The following is a 22,679-nucleotide window of genomic DNA, read 5'->3' as shown; positions in this document are numbered from 1 at the left end:
ATCGTTCTTGTGCAACGCATTCGCACGAAGTATTGGCCGCTATCGACAGGGGATCTCAAGTTGATTCCGTATTTCTAGATTTCCGGAAAGCTTTTGACACCGTTCCTCATAAGCGACTTCTAATCAAGCTGCGGGCCTATGGGGTATCGTCTCAGTTGTGCGTCTGGATTCGTGATTTCCTGCCAGGAAGGTCGCAGTTTGTAGTAATAGACGGCAAATCATCGAGTAAAACTGAAGTGATATGAAGTGTTCCCCAGGCAAGCGTCCTGGGACCTCTGCTGTTCCTGATCTATATAAATGACCTGGGTGACAATCTGAGCAGTTCTCTTAGGTTGTTCGCAGATGATGCTGTAATTTACCGTCTTGTAAGGTCATCCGAAGACCAGTATCAGTTGCAAAGCGATTTAGAAAAGATTGCTGTATGGTGTGGCAGGTGGCAGTTGACGCTAGATAACGAAAAGTGTGAGGTGATCCACATGAGTTCCAAAAGAAATCCGTTGGAATTCGATTACTCGATAAATAGTACAATTCTCAAGGCTGTCAATTCAACTCAGTATCTGGATGTTAAAATTACGAACAATTTCAGTTGGAAAGACCACACAGATAATATTGTGGGGAAGGCGAGTCAAAGGTTGCGTTTCATTGGCAGGACACTTAGAAGATCCAACAAGTCCACTAAAGAGACAGCTTACACTACACTCGTTCTTCCTCTGTTAGAATATTGCTGCGCGGTGTGGGATCCTTACCAGGTGGGATTGACGGAGGACATCGAAAGGGTGCAAAAAAGGGCAGCTCGTTTTGTATTATCACGTAATAGGGGAGAGAGTGTGGCAGATATGATACGCGAATTGGGATGGAAGTCATTACAGCAAAGACGTTTTTCGTCGCGGCGTGATCTATTTACGAAATTTCAGTCACCAACTTTCTCTTCCGAATGCGAAAATATTTTGTTGAGCCCAACCTACATAGATAGGAATGGTCATCAAAATAAAATAAGAGAAATCAGAGCTCGAACACAAAGGTTTAGGTGTTCGTTTTTCCCGCGCGTTGTTCGGGTGTGGAATGGTAGAGAGATAGTATGATTGTGGTTCGATGAACCCTCTGCCAAGCACTTAAATGTGAATTGCAGAGTAGTCATGTAGATGTAGATGTAGATGTAGAAGTAATGTACTCAAGAGTGGTTCAAATGGCTCTGAGCACTATAAGACTTAACATCTATGGTCATCAGTACCCTAGAACTTAGAACTACTTAAACCTAACTAACCTAAGGACAGCACACAACACGCAGTCATCACGAGGCAGAGAAAATCCATGACCCCGCCGGGAATCGAACCCGGGAACCCGGGCGTGGGAAGCGAGAACGCTACTGCACGATCACGAGCTGCGGACGTACTCAAGAGTGGTTAGCCATCTCAACAGTAATGGGATACTTAGTAAATCACAGTTAGAATTTCAAAAATGCTGTTCCACTGAGACAGCAACATACAGTTTCACTGTCCACATAACAGAGTCTTTAAATAACTAAATGTCACCAATTGGAATTGGTCCAAAGCATTTGATTGTGTGAACCATGACATTATGTTACAGAAATTACAGTTCTGTGGTATAAATGGGATGAGTGGTTTAAGTCTTACCTACAGAACAGGAAGCAAAAAGTTTCCTTATATGGGTCCAGTGATTTAAATAAGTTTGCCATTTCATCTAACTGGGGTGAAATTACATTAGGTGTTCCACAGGGTTCAATCATGGGTCCCCTTCTGTTCTTGATATATGTGAACGACCTCCCTCCCTATCTGAAACAGGAATCTGAACTGACACTGTTTACTGATGATACTAGCATCATTATTAATCTGGTAAAAGAAACTCCAATTGAAAATGATACAAATAAGGTCTCTGGAAAACTCATTAATTGGTTTTCTGCGAATTGGCTTGCTCTAAACTCTGAAAAAACACAGTACATCCAATTTTCTGCTTCAAAAAGTAGAGTTCCTTCAATAAATATAACACATCAACAGAAGTCAGTAGACAGGGTAGAGCATACTAAGTTTTTGAGTGTACACACAGATGAGAATCTTAATTGGAAAATTCATATTTTAGTTCATCTAAAGCGACTAGGTTCAGCAACTTTTGCAATCAGAATAAATGACAATTTTGGGGATATAGAAATTAGTAAGCTAACTTACTTTGCATACTTTCTCTATCTGATGTCATATGGAATAATATTCACTGCTCAAAGGAAAGTGGTTAGAATAATGTGTGGGGTTCATAGTCGTACATCTTGTAGGCATCTTTTTAAAAGATTGGGAATTCTTACAACAGCCTCACAGTACATTTACTCACTAATGAAATTTATTCTCAACAACATGGAAAAGTTTAAAAACAACAGTGACATTCATGATTACAATACCATAAAAAAGAAAGACTTACACTATCCTTCAATCAACTTATATTTGGCACAGAAAGGGGTAAAATATGCTGCTATAAAAATTTTCGACAATTTACCAGATGAAATAAAATGTCTAACAGACAGCAGTAATAGCTTCAAAAATAAATTGAAATCATATCTCCTGGACAACTCCTTCTATACCATAGATGAATTCTTGAATAGGAATAAATAAATCTATAAATATAGTATATGCATTTTGTACCATTTAAGGTAATGGGGTAAATAATAGAAATACACTCCTGGAAATGGAAAAAAGAACACATTGACACCGGTGTGTCAGATCCACCATACTTGCTCCGGACACTGCGAGAGGGCTGTACAAGCAATGATCACACGCACGGCACAGCGGACACACCAGGAACCGCGGTGTTGGCCGTCGAATGGCGCTAGCTGCGCAGCATTTGTGCACCGCCGCCGTCAGTGTCAGCCAGTTTGCCGTGGCATACGGAGCTCCATCGCAGTCTTTAACACTGGTAGCATGCCGCAACAGCGCGGATGTGAACCGTATGTGCAGTTGACGGACTTTGAGCGAGGGCGTATAGTGGGCATGCGGGAGGCCGGGTGGACGTTCCGCCGAATTGCTCAACACGTGGGGCGTGAGGTCTCCACAGTACATCGATGTTGTCGCCAGTGGTCGGCGGAAGGTGCACGTGCCCGTCGACCTGGGACCGGACCGCAGCGACGCACGGATGCACGCCAAGACCGTAGGATCCTACGCAGTGCCGTAGGGGACCGCACCGCCACTTCCCAGCAAATTAGGGACACTGTTGCTCCTGGGCTATCGGCGAGGCCCATTTGCAACCGTCTCCATGAAGCTGGGCTACGGTCCCGCACACCGTTAGGCCATCTTCCGCTCACGCCCCAACTTCGTGCAGCCCGCCTCCAGTGGTGTCGCGACAGGCGTGAATGGAGGGACGAATGGAGACGTGTCGTCTTCAGCGATGAGAGTCGCTTCTGCCTTGGTGCCAGTGATGGTCGTATGCGTGTTTGGCGCCGTGCAGGTGAGCGCCACAATCAAGACTGCATACGACCGAGGCACACAGGGCCAACACCCGGCATCATGGTGTGGGGAGCGATCTCCTACACTGGCCGTACACCACTGGTGATCGTCGAAGGGACACTGAATAGTGCACGGTACATCCAAACCGTCATCGAACCCATCGTTCTACCATTCCTAGACCGGCAAGGGAACTTGCTGTTCCAACAGGACAATGCACGTCCGCATGTATCCCGTGCCACCCAACGTGCTGTAGAAGGTGTAAGTCAACTACTCTGGCCAGCAAGATCTCCGGATCTGTCCCCCATTGAGCATGTTTGGGACTGGATGAAGCGTCGTCTCACGCGGTCTGCACATCCAGCACGAACGCTGGTCCAACTGAGGCGCCAGGTGGAAATGGCATGGCAAGCCGTTCCACAGGACTACATCCAGCATCTCTACGATCGTCTCCGTGGGAGAATAGCAGCCTGCATTGCTGCGAAAGGTGGATATACACTGTACTAGTGCCGACATTGTGCATGCTCTGTTGCCTGTGTCTATGTGCCTGTGGTTCTGTCAGTGTGATCATGTGATGTATCTGACCCCAGGAATGTGTCAATAAAGTTTCCCCTTCCTGGGACAATGAATTCACGGTGTTCTTATTTCAATTTCCAGAAGTGTATTAATCCTTAACTCAGTATTGTAATATATATTAAAAAATCTTGTTTCATTTGTGCATTTCTTGTGTACTTAATACATTCCAGATCATAACCGCTACTGTACCGTGCGATTGATCAATGGAACACGCAACCAACTAACTTACTAACTAAGCTTCCATCAGCTTGCCCATTGCAGAAGGCCGTGTCTGCCATCTCCTGCTTTGAATAGTATTCCCCTATTTTGAGCTGTACGTCCAGTGACGGACACGGAAATGAATTACAGTAACGTACTGCTCTGTCACTACAAACAATGCGCCATATGACAACTACGGTTTCACCAGATAAAAATATCATACCTGACCAATACATTTACTGTAGTGCGCTATGGAATACGGTACTTGTTCTGGTGTTGTATGCTTGCTTAATACTAATGCAGAAACGTTGTTCTGCATAAACGTCTAGTATGTACGGTGTTTCCTCATTTGTCTCGTGCCAAAGTGCTCGGTGTGCAAGATATGATACTCGTACCTACACAGGCCTTACAACCAAAGTTATGAGGTTTACGACCAATGTCTATACTTTTTTCTTGCCTTAATAGATACTACACCCTCTGTAAATTATGGAACCCTGTTTCTGGATACCGTGCATAGAATCAACTAAGGAACGGCAAAACATAAAAATGTCTAAAAAAATTTCCATCTTTCTTAATTTTCTTGTATAACACCATGTTCATGATGCTGAAATTTTTACTTTCAGTAAAATGGATTGCAAAAGCCAGGTTTTTGTCGCCACTTGCACGTATTAGTTCAAATGGTTCAAATGGCTCTGAGCACTGTGGGACTCAACATCTTAGGTCATAAGTCCCCTAGAACTAAGAACTACTTAAACCTAACCAACCTAAGGACATCACACACACCCATGCCCGAGGCAGGATTCGAACCTGCGACGTAGCAGTCGCGCGGTTCCGGACTGAGCGCCTAGAACCGCGAGACCACCGCGGCCGGCCACGTATTAGTCCCTGGCGCAATTGCATATTCCTTAGCGAAATATACATTCTACCAACATCGTCGACTTTGAATCTTGAAATTTTCCCAGCGTACTGAGTACTCGATGGTGTTTGGTCGCGTAGCTGGTAGCGATTTTTACAATTTCGTTTGGGGACCTGCCACACTTCCTCGCATGATCTGAAGATATATCTTCGGCTAGCAAAATGTAGCATCCTGCTTGGTAGAAAATGATGAACGCCCGCACTCCCTAAACATCTACGCCTACGTCAGAATACATCATCGCAAGCTATAATACGGTGCGTGCTGGAGGTACCCTGTACCATTACTATACTACTGGTCATTAAAATTGCTACACCACGAAGATGACGTACTACAGACGCGAAATTTAACCGACAGGAAGAGATTGCTGTGACATGCAAATGATTGGCTTTTAAGAGCATTCTCACAAGGTTGGCGCCGGTGGCGACACCTACAACGTGCTGACATGAGGAAAGTTTCCAACCGATTTCTCATACACAAACAGCAGTTGATCTACGTTGCCTGGTGAAACGTTGCTGTGATGCCTCGTGTAAGGAGGAGAAATGCGTACCATCACGTTTCCGACTTTGATAAAGGTCGGATTGTAGCCGGTCGCGATTGCGGTTTATCGTATCGCGACATTGCTGCCCGCGTTGGTAGAGATCCAATGACTCTTAGCAGATTACGGAATAGGAGGGTAATGCGGAACGCTGTGATGGATCCCAACGGCCTCGTATCACTAGCAGTCGAGATGACAGGCATCTTATCCGCATGGCTGTAACGGATCGTGCTTCCACGTCTCGATCCTTGAGTCAACAGAGGGGGACGTTTGCAAGACAACAACCATATGCACGAACAGTTCCACGACGTTTGCAGCAGCATGGACTATCAGCTCGGAGACCCTTGACGCTGTATCACAGACAGGAGCGCCCGAGATGGTGTACTCAACGACGAACCTGGGTGCACGAATGGCAAAACGTCATTTTTTCGGATGATCCAGGTTCTGTTTACAGCATCATGATGGTCACATCCGTGTTTGGCGACATCGCGGTGAACGCACATTCGAAGCGTGTATTCGTCATCGCCATATTGGCGTATCACCCGACGTGATGTTATGGGGTGCCATTAGTTACACGTCTCGGTCACCTCTTGTTCGCATTGACGGCACTTTGAACAGTGGACGTGACATTTCAGATGTGTTAGGACCCGTGGCTCTACCCTTCATTCGATCCCTGCGAAACCCTACATTTCAGCAGGATAATGCATGACCACATCTTGCAGGTCCTGTACGGACCTTTCGGGATACAGAAAATGTTCGACTGCTGCCCTGGCCAGCACATGCTCCAGATCTCTCACCAACTGAAACCGTGTGGTCAATGGTAGCCGAGTAACTGGCTCGTTGCAATACGCCAGTCATTACTCTTGATGAACTGTGGTATCATGTTGATGCTGCGTGGGCAGCGGTACCTGTACACGCCATCCATGCTCTGTTTGACTCAATGGCCAGGCGTATCTAGGCCGTTATTACGGCCAGAGGTGGTTGTTCTGGGTGCTGATTTCTCAGGATCTATGCACCAAAATTGCGTGAAAATGTAATCACATGTCCGTTATAGTGTAATATATTTGTCCAAGGAATACCCGTTTATCATCTGCATTTCTTCTTGGTGTAGCAATTCTTATGGCCAGTAGGGTAGCTTCAGGTATAAAAATGTAACATCCTGCTTGGTATTAAATAACGACCGCCTGCACTCTCTAAACATGTACACCTACGTCAAAATACATACTCCGCAAGCCATCACACGGTGCGTGCTGGAGGTACCCTGTACCACTACTAGTCAGTGCCTTTCCTGTTTCATTCGTAAATAGAGCGATGGAGGAATGGCTGTCTACATTACCCCATAGGAGCCCTAATTTCTCTCAACTTCGAGATCCTCCAAGAACAATGTACATTGATGGCAATAGAATCGTTCTGGAGTAAGCTTCAGATGCCAGTTCTCTTAAGTTTTCTCAAAAACAAAGTTACCTTTCTTCCAGGGATTCACATTTGAGTTCCCGAAGCACCTCCCTAATACTTGGGCGTTGTTCGAACAATCGGTAACAAATCTAGCAGTCTGCCTCTGATTTACTTCTCTGTTCTCCCTTAATCCAACTTAGTGCCTATCCGTCCGCCCCCCGGAAGCTGAGTGGTCAGCGCGACAGACTGTCAACCCTAAGCGCCCGGGTTCGATTCCCGGCTGGGTCGGAGATTTTCTCCGCTCAAGGACTGGGTGTTGTGTTGTCATAATCATCATCATTTCATCCCCATCGACGCGCAAGTCGCCGAAGTGGCGTCAAATCGAAAGACTTGCACCCGGCGGGAGGCCCTAGTCACACGACATTTCAGTGCCTATCCCAAATACACGAGCAGTACTCAATAATGGGTCACACTAGTGTCTTGTATGCGGTCTCCTATACTGATAATCACACGTCGCTAAAATCCTCCCAATAAAACCGAAGCCTACCATTCGCCACTCCTACTACACTTCTCAAATGCTCTTTCTATTTCTTATCGCTTTGCAACGTTACGCCCAGACATGTAATCGATACGACTACGTCAAGTATCACACTACTAACGTTGTATTCGAGCGTTACGGGTTTGGTTTTCCTATTCATCTGCACTAACTTACATTTTTCTAATTTGAGAGGTAGCTGCCATTCATGACACTATCCCGAAATTTTTTCTATGTCATCCTGTATTCCACTACGGTCACTCAATGAGGAGACTTCCCCGTACGCTAAAGCATCATCAAAAAACAACTGCAGATTGCTGATCACCCTGTCTGCCAGATAATTTATCTATAGAGAAAACAACAGCGGTCATACCACACTTCCTCGGGGCATCCCTAACGGTATCCTTGTCTCTGATGAATACTGGCTATCAAGGGGGAGGAGACTAGCGTTTAACGTCCTTTCGACAACGAGATCTTTAGAAATGGGGCACAAGCTCGGATTCGGGTAGACAAGGCAAGGAAATCGGCCGTGTCCTTTCAAAGGAACCAGCCCGGCGTTTGCCTGCAGCGAGTTAGGGAAATCACGGGAAACCTAAATCAGCATGGTCGGACAGCGTTTCAGCCGTCGTCCTCCCGAATGCGAGTCCAGATGTGCTGACCAGTGCGCCACCTCGCTCGGTACTCGCCGTCGTGGACAACATACTGGTTACTGTTATTTAAGAAGGCTTCGAGCTACTTACTAATCTGGGAACCTATTCTGTATGCTGGTGCCTTCGTAAACAGTCTGCGGTCTGGCACTATGTCACATACTTTTCGGAGATCTAGATGTGTGTTATCGGCCTGTTGCCTTCCATCCGTAGTTTGCTGAATACCACGTCAGAAAAAGGCAAGCTGAGTTTCGCACGAGCCGGCCGGCGAGGCCGAGCGATTCTAGGCGCCTCAGTCTGGAACCGCTACGGTCGCAGGTTCGAATCCTGCCTCGGGCATGGATGTGTGTGACGTCCTTAGTTCAGTTAGGTTTAAGTAGTTCTAAGTTCTAGGGGACAGGAATATTGGTCTGTAATTTGCGGATCCATTCTTTTACCCTTCTAATATACGGAAGTCACTTATTTTTCAGTCGTTTCGAACATCACCGAGTATAATCCACTTTGTTTTCTGTTCCAGCAGTGTCGCGAGCGACGTAAAAATGACTGACTATACGCCTCTTCTCCCTTATCTTATTCTTATTAACCCTACGCGAGATACGGTGGTAATGGGAGGAGAATAGTTTCCTCATCTTCTGAGAATACAGCTTCTCTAAACTTTCGCAGCAGCACTTCGCAACAAATACGTCGCCTTCCTTGGAATTATTGCCATTATACTCCAAAAGCATTTTCGTTATATTTGCATATGCGTTTTATCCCATCTGTGCGATACGAGCGCCACGTTTGTGCAGTCGTTAGATATCTGTTCCCATTTCTCCACTGCTCTGCAAAATGTAGGTTTTAATGGTTCAAATGGGACTTAACAGTTGAGGTCATCAGTCCCCTAAACTTAGAACTACTTAAGCCTAACCAGCCTAAGGACATCACACACATCCATACCCGAGGCAGGATGCGAACCTGCGACCGTAGCAGCCTGGTGGTTCCGGACTGAAGCGCCTAGAGCCGCCCGGCCACTACGGCCGGCAAAACGTAAGGACGAGTAAGATAAAGTTGTTGTTGTTGTGGCCTTCAGTCCTGAGACTGGTTTGATGCAGCTCTCCATGTTACTCTATCCTGTGCAAGCTTCTTCATCTCCCAGTACCTACTGCAACCTACATCCTTCTGAATCTGCTTAGTGTATTGATCTCTTGGTCTCCCTCTACGATTTTTACCCTCCACGCTGCCCTCCAATGCTAAATTTGTGATCCCTTGATGCCTTAAAACATGTCCTACCAACCGATCCCTTCTTCTAGTCAAGTTGTGCCACAAACTTCTCTTCTCCCCAATCCTATTCAATACCTCCTCATTATTTACGTGATCTACCCACCTTATCTTCAGCATTCTTCTGTAGCACCACATTTCGAAAGCTTCTATTCTCTTCTTGTCCAAACTGGTTAACGTCCATGTTTCACTTCCATACATGGCTACACTCCATACAAATATTTTTAGAAACGACTTCCTGACACTTAAATCTATACTCGATGTTAACAAATTTCTCTTCTTCAGAAACGATTTCCTTGCCATTGCCAGTCTACATTTTATATCCTCTCTACTTCGACCATCATCAGTTATTTTACTCCCTAAATAGCAAAACTCCTTTACTACTTTAAGTGTCTCATTTCCTAATCTAATCCCCTCAGCATCACCCGATTTAATTTGACTACATTCCATTATCCTAGTTTTGCTTTTGTTGATATTCATCTTATATCCTCCTTTCAAGACACTGTCCATTCCGTTCAACTGCTCTTCCAAGTCCTTTGCTGTCTCTGACAAAATTACAATGTCATCGGCGAACCTCAAAGTTTTTACTTCTTCTCCATGAATTTTAATACCTACTCCGAATTTTTCTTTTGTTTCCTTTACTGCTTGTTCAATATACAGATTGAATAACATCGGGGAGAGGCTACAACCCTGTCTCACTCCTTTCCCAACCACTGCTTCCCTTTCATGCCCCTCGACTCTTATAACTGCCATCTGGTTTCTGTACAAATTGTAAATAGCCTTTCGCTCCCTGTATTTTACCCCTGCCACCTTCAGAATTTGATAGAGAGTATTCCAGTTAACGTTGTCAAAAGCTTTCTCTAAGTCTACAAATGCTAGAAATGTAGGTTTGCCTTTTCTTAATCTTTCTTCTAAGATAAGTCGTAAGGTTAGTATTGCCTCTCGTGTTCCAACATTTCTACAGAATCCAAACTGATCTTCCCCGAGGTCCGCTTCTACCAGTTTTTCCATTCGTCTGTAAAGAATTCGCGTTAGTATTTTGCAGCTGTGACTTATTAAACTGATAGTTCGGTAACTTTCACATCTGTCAACACCTGCCTTCTTTGGGATTGGAATTATTATATTCTTCTTGAAGTCTGTGGGTATTTCGCCTGTCTCATACATCTTGCTCTCCAGATGGTAGAGTCTTGTCATGACTGGCTCTCCCAAGGCCATCAGTAGTTCTAATGGAATGTTGTCTACTCCCGGGGCCTTGTTTCGACTCAGGTCTTTCAGGGCTCTGTCAAACTCTTCACGCAGTATCTTATCTCCCATTTCATCTTCATCTACATCCTCTTCCATTTCCATAATATTGTCCTCAAGTACATCACCCTTATATAAACGCTCTATATACTCCTTCCACCTTTCTGCCTTCCCTTCTTTGCTTAGAACTGGGTTGCCATCTGAGCTCTTGATATTCATACAAGTGGTTCTCTTCTCTCCAAAGGTCTCTTTAATTTTCCTGTAGGCAGTATCTATCTTACCCCTAGTGAGACAAGCCTCTACATCCTTACATTTGTCCTCTAGCCATCCCTGCTTAGCCATTTTGCACTTTCTGTCGATCTCATTTTTGAGACGTTTGTATTCCCTTTTGCCTGCTTCATTTACTGCATTTTTGTATTTTCTCCTTTCATCAATTAAATTCAATATTTCTTCTGTTACCCAAGGATTTCTATTAGTCCTCGTCTTTTTACCTACTTGATCCTCTGCTGCCTTCACTACTTCATCCCTCAGAGCTACCCATTCTTCTTCTACTGTATTTCTTTCCCCCATTCCTGTCAATTGTTCCCTTATGCTCTCCCTGAAACTCTCTACAACCTCTGGTTCTTTCAGTTTATCCAGGTCCCATCTCCTTAAATTCCCACCTTTTTGCAGTTTCTTCAGTTTCAATCTGCAGTTCATAACCAATAGATTGTGGTCAGAATCCACACCTGCCCCTGGAAATGTCTTCCAATTTAAAACCTGGTTCCTAAATCTCTGTCTTACCATTATATAATCTATCTGATACCTATTAGTATCTCCAGGATTCTTCCAGGTATACAACCTTCTTTTATGATTCTTGAACCAAGTGTTAGCTATGATTAAGTTATGCTCTGTGCAAAATTCTACAAGGCGGCTTCCTCTTTCATTTCTTCCCCCCAATCCATATTCACCTACTACGTATCCTTCTCTCCCTTTTCCTACTGACGAATTCCAGTCACCCATGACTATTAAATTTTCGTCTCCCTTCACTACCTGAATAATTTCTTTTATCTCGTCATACATTTCATCAATTTCTTCATCATCTGCAGAGCTAGTTGGCATATAAACTTGTACTACTGTAGTAGGCATGGGCTTTGTGTCTATCTTGGCCACAATAATGCGTTCACTATGCTGTTTGTAGTAGCTAACCCGCACTCCTATTTTTTTATTCATTATTAAACCTACTCCTGCATTACCTCTATTTGATTTTGTATTTATAACCCTGTAATCACCTGACCAAAAGTCTTGTTCCTCCTGCCACCGAACTTCACTAATTCCCACTATATCTAACTTTAACCTATCCATTTCCCTTTTTAAATTTTCTAACCTACCTGCCCGATTAAGGGATCTGACATTCCACGCTCCGATCCGGAGAATGCCAGTTTTCTTTCTCCTGATAACGACGTCCTCTTGAGTAGTCCCCGCCCGGAGATCCGAATGGGGGACTATTTTACCTCCGGAATATTTTACCCAAGAGGACGCCATCATAATTTAATCATACAGTAAAGCTGCATGTCCTCGGGAAAAATTACGGCTGTAGTTTCCCATTGCTTTCAGCCGTTCGCAGTACCAGCACAGCAAGGCCGTTTTGGTTAATGTTACAAGGCCAGATCAGTCAATCATCCAGACTGTTGCCCCTGCAATTACTGAAAAGGGTGCTGCCCCTCTTCAGGAACCACATGTTTGTCTGGCCTCTCAACAGATACCCCTCCGTTGTGGTTGCACCTACGGTACGGCCATCTGTATCGCTGAGGCACGCAAGCCTCCCCACCAACGGCAAGGTCCATGGTTCATGAGGGAAGTAAGATAAAGTAAGATAACATATTAACTACTTGGTGGAAACTAGTACCCCATAACCACGTTGACCGAGGTCTCCTGGTCGTGCACAGAAAAAAAATTCAGCGTCACACAGTGTGATCTGTGTGGCTAAAGCGTCAAATGGGGCTGGCCCCGTAACAAGAGGCAGCTGAAGCAACGGGGAAAAGACAGTGTCCGTCAATCGCCGAGAAACAGTGCACTGTATGTATAGTGTTCGTCATTACAACATGAACAGGAGGTGACAGGAAAGAATTATCGGGAAATTGGAAGAAGGATAAAATGTGACAAGCGTCTCCTAGGTGTTCTTTACTGGCAGAGTGTTCCGAAGCACAGGTATTGCTACTCGAATGAAAGGAAGTTGTCGACCACGGTCAACTAAAGTAGCAGATGAGCGCTACATTGTGCAACAAACAAGAAGAGAGCCACGTCAAACAGCAGCTGCAATTGCAACCATATTTAAAAGGACCGCGGGGCATGCAGTCTCGCGCTCCGTAGTGGTAGGGTGACTGCATGACACTGGTCTCTTTGCCCAACGACCAGTACGTTACGATGTGTTGACAGCCGCACATCGGCGACACCGTTTGTAATGGTGCTGAGAGCACATGTTTTTTTCTATATGTTTATTTGTTAGTCGTTCAGCATGTTTACCATGCAGCTTCGTCAAAATACATTTTACATATACATAAAAGTATAGTTGTTACATTACACATTATGCATACATATACATATACATCTTTTATGTAGTTAGTGCTTTTTACGTTTTACACACAACGTCGCTTTACATGTACACATAAATACATAAACTTATTACTAATCGGAATATTACGGTAATAATCATTATATACGAGGGGCGTTCAGAAAGTAAGCTCCGATCGGTCGCGAAATGGAAACGACTATGAAAATCCGATAAATCTTTGCACAGATGTGTTGGGTAGTGTCTCTAGTATAACCCCAGTTAGCATCACGTCGCTCTTCTCATTTCTGAGCTCGCAGTGAGTGCGTAAAGATGTCTAGAAAATAGTGTCTGCCGCCAAGTACGAGGGTCTGGTGAGAAATTTCGCCTGAAGCTATGCAGCTAACATTACATAACTGTCGTGCTGTTTCTTCTTCAAGACAATTCTCAGCCGCATTCTGCAGGGGCAATGAAGATGCTCCTGCATCGTTTTCAAATGGAAATGTGAGATTTACCCACAATACAGTCCGCAATTGTCTCCCCCTGAGTTTCATCTCTGGTCACATGAACCGCTGTCTTTGAAGACAACATTTTGACACAGACAACGAGGTGTAGGCCAGCGTGGAGAATTGGCGGAAAGCACTGGCGGCTGCCTTCTATGATGAGGCTATTGAAAAGTTGGTACAACGCTATGACAAAAGTCTAAGTCAGAACGGCGACTACGTAGAGAAGTAGCTGAAAGGTGTAGCTAATTGTTACAAGTAAAACATTTCTGATGTTCACTGTGGTTTCAATTTGGCAATCAATCGGAGCTTACTTTTTGAACAGGCCTCGTAGTTTGCATTCAAGAATTAATTACACAGTTCTACACATGTAGTTAATGATAGTTATATTATTTCATTGTTTATACATTCCTTCCAAATTACTTTCAAGATATCCTTCAATTCTGTAGTATGCTTTATTTTAAACCTTGTGTCTAATACCTCTTTAAATTTAAAGAGGGTGAGGGTTTTGACTGATTGTAGCAGTTTATTGATATGACTGTTGTGCGTCAGTAACAGCCTAGAAAATGGTATATCAAGCATGCAGTTGTTTCTAGTGCTGTGCAAATGTAAATTCATTCTCTGTGGAAATTGTTGTATATTTTCCTTTATGTATATTAAACAGTTACAGAGATTTGGGAGGGTCATTATGTTTAATAGGCTGAAGTGCTCCTTACAGGTTTCTCTTGGACCCAAACCTTGTATACATCAAACTGCTTTATTTGGCCATTTGAATACACAGTTTGTGGCTGTCGAATTACCCCATAACAGAATTCCATATTGTAGCTGTGACTGAAAGAATGGATAGTAGCAAAGCATCAATAAACTTTTACTGACAGACCATCTTAGTTTATGCAGCAGGAATATTACGTGTGCAAGTTTGCCTGTCAGATAGCTTATATGGGCATCCCATGGGAGCCTTTCGTCTATTTTTAGTCCCAATAGTTTGACACTGTGATTCTCTTCTTTCCGTACCTTCAGATTAAAATAAATTTCCTACATTTTTGTGTTGTTTACATCTAACTGGTTAGCAATACACCACACTCTACATTTTTCAAAAGTTCGTTATTTTTATTTACCACCTCTTCCATGCTCTCATCTGTGGAGATCATGGTCAAACATCAGAATATAGGATGAGAGCAGACTGAATGTGAGTAGTGTTTCTGGACGTAACATCACATGACGAGATGTGGGATAGTTAATGCACCTAAGAACATCGTCATTATAGCACTCCAGGTGTTATGGGTGGAGAGACATAACGTTGCGTGGGCGTACTGGCCTCCAAACGTTTGGAAGAGGTACACTCAATGGTTAACGCTACTGACACTGTACTGCCTCCTTATGTCCATCGTTTCAGGGGTCATTCAGCCTTGACTTCATTCTGAAAGATGACAATATGCGACCGCATCGAAGAGTGCAAGTGGAGAATCTCTTTGAACAACACGACATTGGGCGAAAGGAGTAGCCTGCCCGTTCCCCCGACTCAAATCCGATCGCGCATGTGTGGTATGCTTTGGGTAAACGTTATTGCAGCATGTCCACATCCACCAACGACCACCGGCTGTTGTCAGCCGTGTTGCTCAGAGAATAGAACACCCTTCCACAGAAACCACTTACCAACCTTCGGCCAACATGGGAGCACACTGTAGAAACGCACTGTCTTCCGTGATATTCTCACACTCTAATAGACTCAGGTCCCGCTGTTTGTGATGTCCAGGGCAGCCACTTAAATCGGAATGACTTTAGTGGAATTACTGTCTTTGAATAAAAGTGTCTTTTCTGTTCCTCTCATTGTGTATGCCTTTCCGTTATGTATAGCTCACGCAAGATTTCTTGCAAAGCGCCAGGCGTGTTCATTCGTTTGTTCGGAAAGGGAGGCCAATAAGTGTTTTCCGCCTTTCAGTCGGTCAGTGATGACAGAATCAAGGCGCAAACCCTCTAGTGTTTCTCGATCTATTTTACAGAAACTATTAGGTAAAAAAAAAAATTCTGGTGGTATGAATTAAACAACGCCTTCAGTCACAACTTTTTCATGTTCTATTGTGAACACGAGGATAACAAGAGCATAAACTTCTTGGATCTTAAAATCACCAAACACCAGCAAAAACAGAAGTTCAGCATACACACAAAACGCACATGCACAGACATAACACTGGACAACGCATCATGCCATGCCACCACACAGAAACATGCTGCATTTAGGTCCATGCTACACAAAGTACACTCCCTTGATTTAGAAGAAAACACTGTCAACAATGAGATAGATACAATAAAGAGCATTGCCGTAAGCAATGGCTACACAGCCAGAACAATTGACAATTTAGGCAGACAAATACACAAAAGCAAGACAACGAAAGGACACACTCTGAAAGAAGAGAAAATATTCGCCAGTATCCCATACCTGGGACCCATATCACAAAAAATCGCCAACCTTTTCAGAAAATCAAATGTACCAGTTGCATTCTCAACCAATAATAAGTTAGGAAACCTACTCATCCATAATCTAAAATCAAATACACAAAGGTACAACAGCGGAGTGTACAAAGTATCATGCCCTAGTTGTCCTGCCTACTATGTAGGGAAAACAGACAGAAACTTCAAGACGCGTTTTCAAGAACATGTAAATGCTTCCAGGCTCAATAATTTCGAAAAATCAGTCATTGCACAGCGTATGTTGTAAACTAAACATGTCATCAACAGTCAAGAAAACCCTAAGTCTATTAGAACAACTGGAGATATACCTCCATAAAATCAAAAAACCAGAATGTATGTTAAATGAACAAACAGATTTCGCAAGTCATAGTTATTCCAGTAATTTTAAAGACCTATTCAAAAGTTATTCCTTGCACATGTCAATTGTTTATAGTTATATCTTCAGCACTACGAATAAATTCATCTTTGACAACACCATGTACAAAAACATCAGTGAAGTGTTTATAAACGTGTATGTGCAAATGTACATCCTGAATGAAGTGGCGTGTACTAAAACGACGGAGAAAAGATTGTTTGCCGCTACTAAAATGTTGAAAATGCTTTCCTTGTATTATGTGGTAAGTTTACACTGTTCATTTTACACTATTTTGCACATTTTTTCCGCGTTCGACTTACGAAATTCATAACCTAACATTAAACCTTTTCGTGACGGGAATATGCATTTCACCTCATTCAAGAGAAGAAACAAAACATGTATTAAGTACACCTGATGATGGACCCACAGGGTCCGAAATGCATCGTGTAGTTAATAACACACGAAAAAGTTATGACAGAAGGCGTTGTTTAATTCATACGTCCAGTGTTCTGAGTGCAGTCACGTTTTAAGCTGCAAAAATAGATAAAATTAAATTTAGAAACAATCATATTTGCTCCACTTATAGCTTTATGTTAAGGTTCATGATGACGTGCCCATCATTTCGTTAATGGTCGTAGTTATTGTGACTTTTTAAGGGCTATCGGTGGCTGGTGAAACGACCAATACATGTCACGGCATTACACGTTTTTTTGTACTGAGAATGTGCTTTTTCGTAAACTATTGGCTTTACTTTTCCTCAGTTTTAATTTAATAAAGTTAAAAAACCACTGTTTCAGAATTCTCTCGCAGCTGTGTCCGCACACTATGTAAGTGAGGAGAGACAGTGTAAACTCCACTTTGTTTCGGCAAAAGAAGCATATTTTGACATTGGCAAACAGAGAAATATGAAGGCTTTATTCAAAATACGCCAGTCATAACGCTCCTCTGAAAGTTAAAAATGGTTAACAAGCCAGGCGAAAATAAATCGCTACATTTTCGAAGTGATTATTTTTAGATACTAACGGAAGCAGAGGTGGCAGTAGATCTTTTGAATGGTCAGCATCCAAGTGGGGCGTGGAGGGCTCCCTCTTACTATTTAACAAGGAAGTGAGTGTAGGCTTTAGTTCAGAACGGCAGTCCCCCTCCAGCGCCCGGCGTTTCCCTTACAACGCTCTGAGCGATCCCCCCCTGTCAATCTCCCCACGCTTGCCCAGCCGACTGCGCATCTAGCAGCTAGGGCATTTTGCGGCATTTCTTTCCTTAAATCTTCTGTACTCTATCGTAGTGGTTATGGTGCACGTTTCATCGAGCTCTTTACTTGGCTGTGACCTGCGAAAGTCACTTTCGTCCTTAGGTTTTGCACACGAGTATTCTTGATAAGAAATCCAAAAACTGGAACAATACAATTAGTCGCAGTAACGTCTTGCATGCGATTTGCTTTACAGACTCATTGCATCTTGTCACTCGCCTTCTCTAATACCGACTTTATTTTCAAGTGATGATACTGCTATATCAATATTATGTAAACTGCCTTTTGCGAAGCACATTGTAACATAGGTTTGTACTGCGGCGAAGAAAATTGCCTGCATAGCGCAGAATAAAGTCTGATGATAAAATGTCGATCGTGTAAATTTTCTTGTCATTCTCCTACTTGTTGTCTTATAAAATCAATGATCCTCCTCCTGCAGAACTTATACTAGCGGAAGAAGTTACACCTTAAGACAATGGTCATATTTTGTTCGTTGTTTTTTTGGTCCAATTATACCGACAATTCACTTGTTTGCGTTAGGAATTTTCCTCCATCTTGAATGGGTGGCCATCCGAATGTCTGTAGTCGTATGGTGCACAGTTTTGCATGCGAATGGCTCTTAGCACTGTTTCTTCAATAAGCTATTCATATTCTTAGTACACTTTGGTGCTGTCCCGGTCGTTCGAGTCCCAGAACTTTCCTTGTTAGTGATGCAATGCTGCAATAGTTCTTTGCGTGTCCACAGGAGTGCCACGGGGAGCGTGACGGTACACCCGGCGCCGACGACGACGATGACGTCACGCTGGCGGAGGTGCCGCTGCCGGCGGACGAGAAGCAGCAGGTGAACGGCCGCCGCGCCGACGGCGAAGGCGCAGACATCGACGAGCTGCTGATGGACGAGTCTGCGCAGCAGTCCTGCACCGTGCACATTGTCAGTACATGTCCCGTGCTCGCCGCTTCACGGTAGCCTGGCGGAGCCGGCAAAAAGACAGCCGGGTCATTTGCTCCTGTTGTAATTGCAACCCAGCAATGCTAGCCAGTTTCGCACTTTCCGAGCTGATTTGGTACTCGGATACATTATAGTTCATTCGGACATAGAAATAACTTGCAAAACATGGGATAGATGATTTCATTTTTTTAGCTCGCAAAACCTGGCCAACAAAATTTATTTTGGCCAAATTTTCTGTATTAAAAAATTTCGGACTTGCTTCAGTTTTTCTAAGACTGCCCGTTTCTTGTGCTCCTAGGACTTCATAATATATTTCGGTTTTAAAAGAATAGAAAATTCTCTATGATTTCGATTATTACAAATATTTTAGGCAATACCAAGGTTGCTAAACACTGTCATAAAATATTAGTTTTCGTGTTTTCTGCAAAAATGAAAAATACCCGGTTTTTGAACACGTTTATTTCAGTTTCTCTTGATTAAATACAACATACTATATGTTATGTTATACACTGAAGCACCAAAGAAACTGGTCCAGGCATGTCTATTCCAATACAGAGATACACTACTGGTCATTAAAATTGTTACACCAAGAAAAAATGCAGATGATAAACGGGTATTCATTGGACAAATCTATTATACTAGAACTGACACGTGATTACATTTTCACGCAATTCGGGTGCATAGACCCTGAGAAATCAGTACCCAGAGCAACCACATCTGGCCGTAATAACAGCCTTGATAGGCCTGGGCATTGAGCCAAACAGAGCTTGAATGACGTGTACAGGTACAGCTGCCCATGCAGCTTCAACTGAATACCACACTTCATCAAGAGTGGTGACTGGCGTATTGTGACGAGCCAGTTGCTCGGCCACCATTGACCAGAATTTTTCAGTTGGTGAAAGATCTGCAGTATGGGCTGGCCAGGGCAGCAGTCGAACATTTTCTGTATCCAGAAAGGGCCGTACAGGACCTGCAACATGCGGTCGTGCATTATCCTGCTGAAATGTAGGATTTCGCAGGGATCGAATGAAGGGTAGAGCCACAGACCGTAACACATCTGAAATGCAACGCCCACTGTTCAAAGTGCCATCAATGCGAACAAGAGGTGACCGAGACTTGTAACCAATGGCATCGCATACCATCACGCCGGGTGATACGCCAGTATGGCGATGACGAATACACGCTTCGAATATGCGTTCACCGCGATGTCGCCGAACACGGATGTGACCATCACGATGCTGTAAACAGAACCTGGATAATCCGAAAAAATTACGTTTTGCCATTCGTGCACCCAGATTCGTCGTTGAGTACACCATCGCAGGCGCTCCTGTCTGTGTTGCAGCGTCAAGGGTAACCGCAGCCATGGTCTCCGAGCTAATAGTCCATGCTGCTGCAAACATCCCCCTCTGTTGACTCAAGGATCGAGACGTGGAAGCACGATCCGTTACAGCCATGCGAATAAGATGCCTGTCATCTCGACTGCTAGTGAAACGAGGCCGTTGGGATCCAGCACGGCGTTCCGTATTACCCTCCTGAACCCACCGATTCCATATTCTGCTAACAGTCATTGGAACTCGACCAACGCGAGCAGCAATGTCGCGATACGATAAACCGCAAACGCGATAGGCTACAATCCGACCGTTACCTAAGTCGGAAACGTAATGGTACGCATTTCTCCTCCTTACACGAGGCATCGCAACATCGTTTCACCATGCAACGCCGGTCAACTACTACTTGTGTATGCGAAATCGGTTGGAAACTCTCCTCATGTCAGCACGTTGTAGGTGTCGCCACCGGCTCCAACCTTGTGTGAATGCTCTGAAAAGCTAATCATTTGCATATCACAGCATCTTCTTCCTGTCGGTTAATTTCGCGTCTGTAGCACGTCATCTTCGTTATGTAGCTGATTTAATGACCAGTTATGTAAACAGGCAGGATATGACGCTACGGTCGGCAACACCTACATAAGACAACATGTGTCTGGCGCAGTTGATAGATCGGTTATTGCTGCTACAATGGCAGGTTATCAAGATTGAAGTAAGTTTGAACGTGGTGCTATAGCTGGGACACTAGCGATGGGACACAGCACAGATAGCGATGAAGTGGGGATTTTTCCGTGCGACCATTTCACGAGTGACCGTGAATATCAGCAGTACGGTAAAACGTCAAATCTCCCGGATCGTTGCGGCCGGAAAAAAAATCGTGCAAGAAAGGGACCAACGACGACTGAAGAGATTCGTTCAACGTGGCAGAAGTACAATACTTCCCCAGGCTGCTACACGTTTCAATGCTGGGCCATCAACAAGCGACAGCGTGCGAACCATTCAAAGAAACATCATCGATATGGGCTTTCAGAGCCGGTCGTGTACCCTTGATAATTGTACAACACAAGGCTTTACGCCTCGCGTGGGCCCGTCAACACTGACTCTGGACTGTTAATGACTGGAAACATGTTGCCTGGTCGAACGAGTCTCGTTTCAAATTCTATCGTGCGGATGGACGTGTATGAGTATGCAGTTAATCTCATGAATCCATGGATCCTGCATGTCAGCAGGGGACTGTTTAAGCTAGTGGAGGCTCTGTAATGGTGGGGGCGTCTGCAGTTGGAGTGTTATGGGATCCCTGTATGTCCAGATAGGATTCTGACAGATGACACGTACGTAAACATCCTGTCAGATACCTTCATCCCTTCATGCCAATTGTGCATTCTGACGGACTTGGGCAATTCGAGCTGGACAATGCGACATCCCACACACCCAGAATTGCTACAGAGTGGCTCCAGGAACACTCTTCCGAGTTTAAACACTTCCGCTGGCCACCAGACTCCCCACACATGAACATTATTGATCATATCAGCGATGGCTTGGAACTTGCTGTTCAGAAGAGACCTCCACCCCCTCGTACTCGTACGGATTTATGGACAGCCATGTAGGACTCATGGTGTCAGTTCCTCCCAGCCCTACTTCAGACATTATCCGAGTCCATGCCAAGTCGTGTTGCGGCACTTCTGCGTGCTCGCGGGGCCCCCCACACGATATTGGGCAGGTGTACCAGTTTCTTTGGCTCTTTAGTGTATACTGAATTTGAGCATATCACTTTACCGTACTCAGGTACTCCACGCGCAATCGGATGATTCCTGGGCATCCATATATTGTGATTTTTACATCACTAGTCTCATTCACTTTAATGAAACTGCAGCATTACCCCTTATGTTAAATATATTAAATAATCAGCAACAGAAAATTCAACTCTTACAAGCTAAAATAGGCAAACTTAAACGGACAGTTAACTATACTTGTGTAAAGAAACCATGCAATACAAATGAAACGTAAGTAGGTTTACTATAACTGAAAAGGAATTATCATTTGCTAAGACTTATTATTATCACTTCTGGATGTGAAATACTTCTGACAGTGTACGTCAACCTTTGGCGCCTTTGACGTGAATATGTGAGTCACTTTGGACGTTGTAGTGGACCAATTTCCCTGGTATCACCAGAAATCCCATGAGTGGTAGAAGGACGGTAAGTAGATGGATCGTTCTTACAACAGTGAGTAAGCATCTTCCAGTTCATAGATTTCAACATCTGTTTCTTCAACAATTTCCATAAAATCTACTACTTCTTCACCTTCAGCGTATAAACATTCTGGCACGTTTGAGTCCACTGCAGCTCCCTCAAGCGGAAGAACTCTTCAGACCTGCTTTTCTGCAGTATCGTGCTGGATCGTGGCTCGTTACAACATGCCTCAGACCCTTGTTACACTGAGTCCAGCCTCATTTTCCCGGAGATTTCCAGTTTTCCATCCAACTTCCTACTTGTTGGTAGCTCCGTAACGAACGATGATGCGCAGCATCTTTTGTGGGTGGCAACCTTGTAGGA

The 22,679-nt window shown here is 44.1% G+C and overlaps 1 protein-coding gene across 1 annotated transcript in view; it reads left to right on the top strand.

Moving 5' to 3' along the window:
• LOC126259844 (RNA-binding protein Raly-like) overlaps nucleotides 1–22,679 on the top strand; it is a 1,182,113-nt gene that overhangs the window by 1,107,237 nt on the left and 52,197 nt on the right. The window contains exon 9 of the mRNA XM_049956900.1: nucleotides 18,596–18,781. Coding sequence (XP_049812857.1) covers nucleotides 18,596–18,781 — 186 coding nt within the window. The remainder of the gene's footprint in view (nucleotides 1–18,595; nucleotides 18,782–22,679) is intronic.

The sequence above is a fragment of the Schistocerca nitens genome, chromosome 5 (assembly GCF_023898315.1).
Source record: "Schistocerca nitens isolate TAMUIC-IGC-003100 chromosome 5, iqSchNite1.1, whole genome shotgun sequence".
NCBI classification, from domain to species: Eukaryota; Metazoa; Arthropoda; class Insecta; order Orthoptera; family Acrididae; genus Schistocerca; species Schistocerca nitens.
Note: the sequence above shows the minus strand (reverse complement) of the source record. Positions and strands in the feature narration are given on the sequence as shown.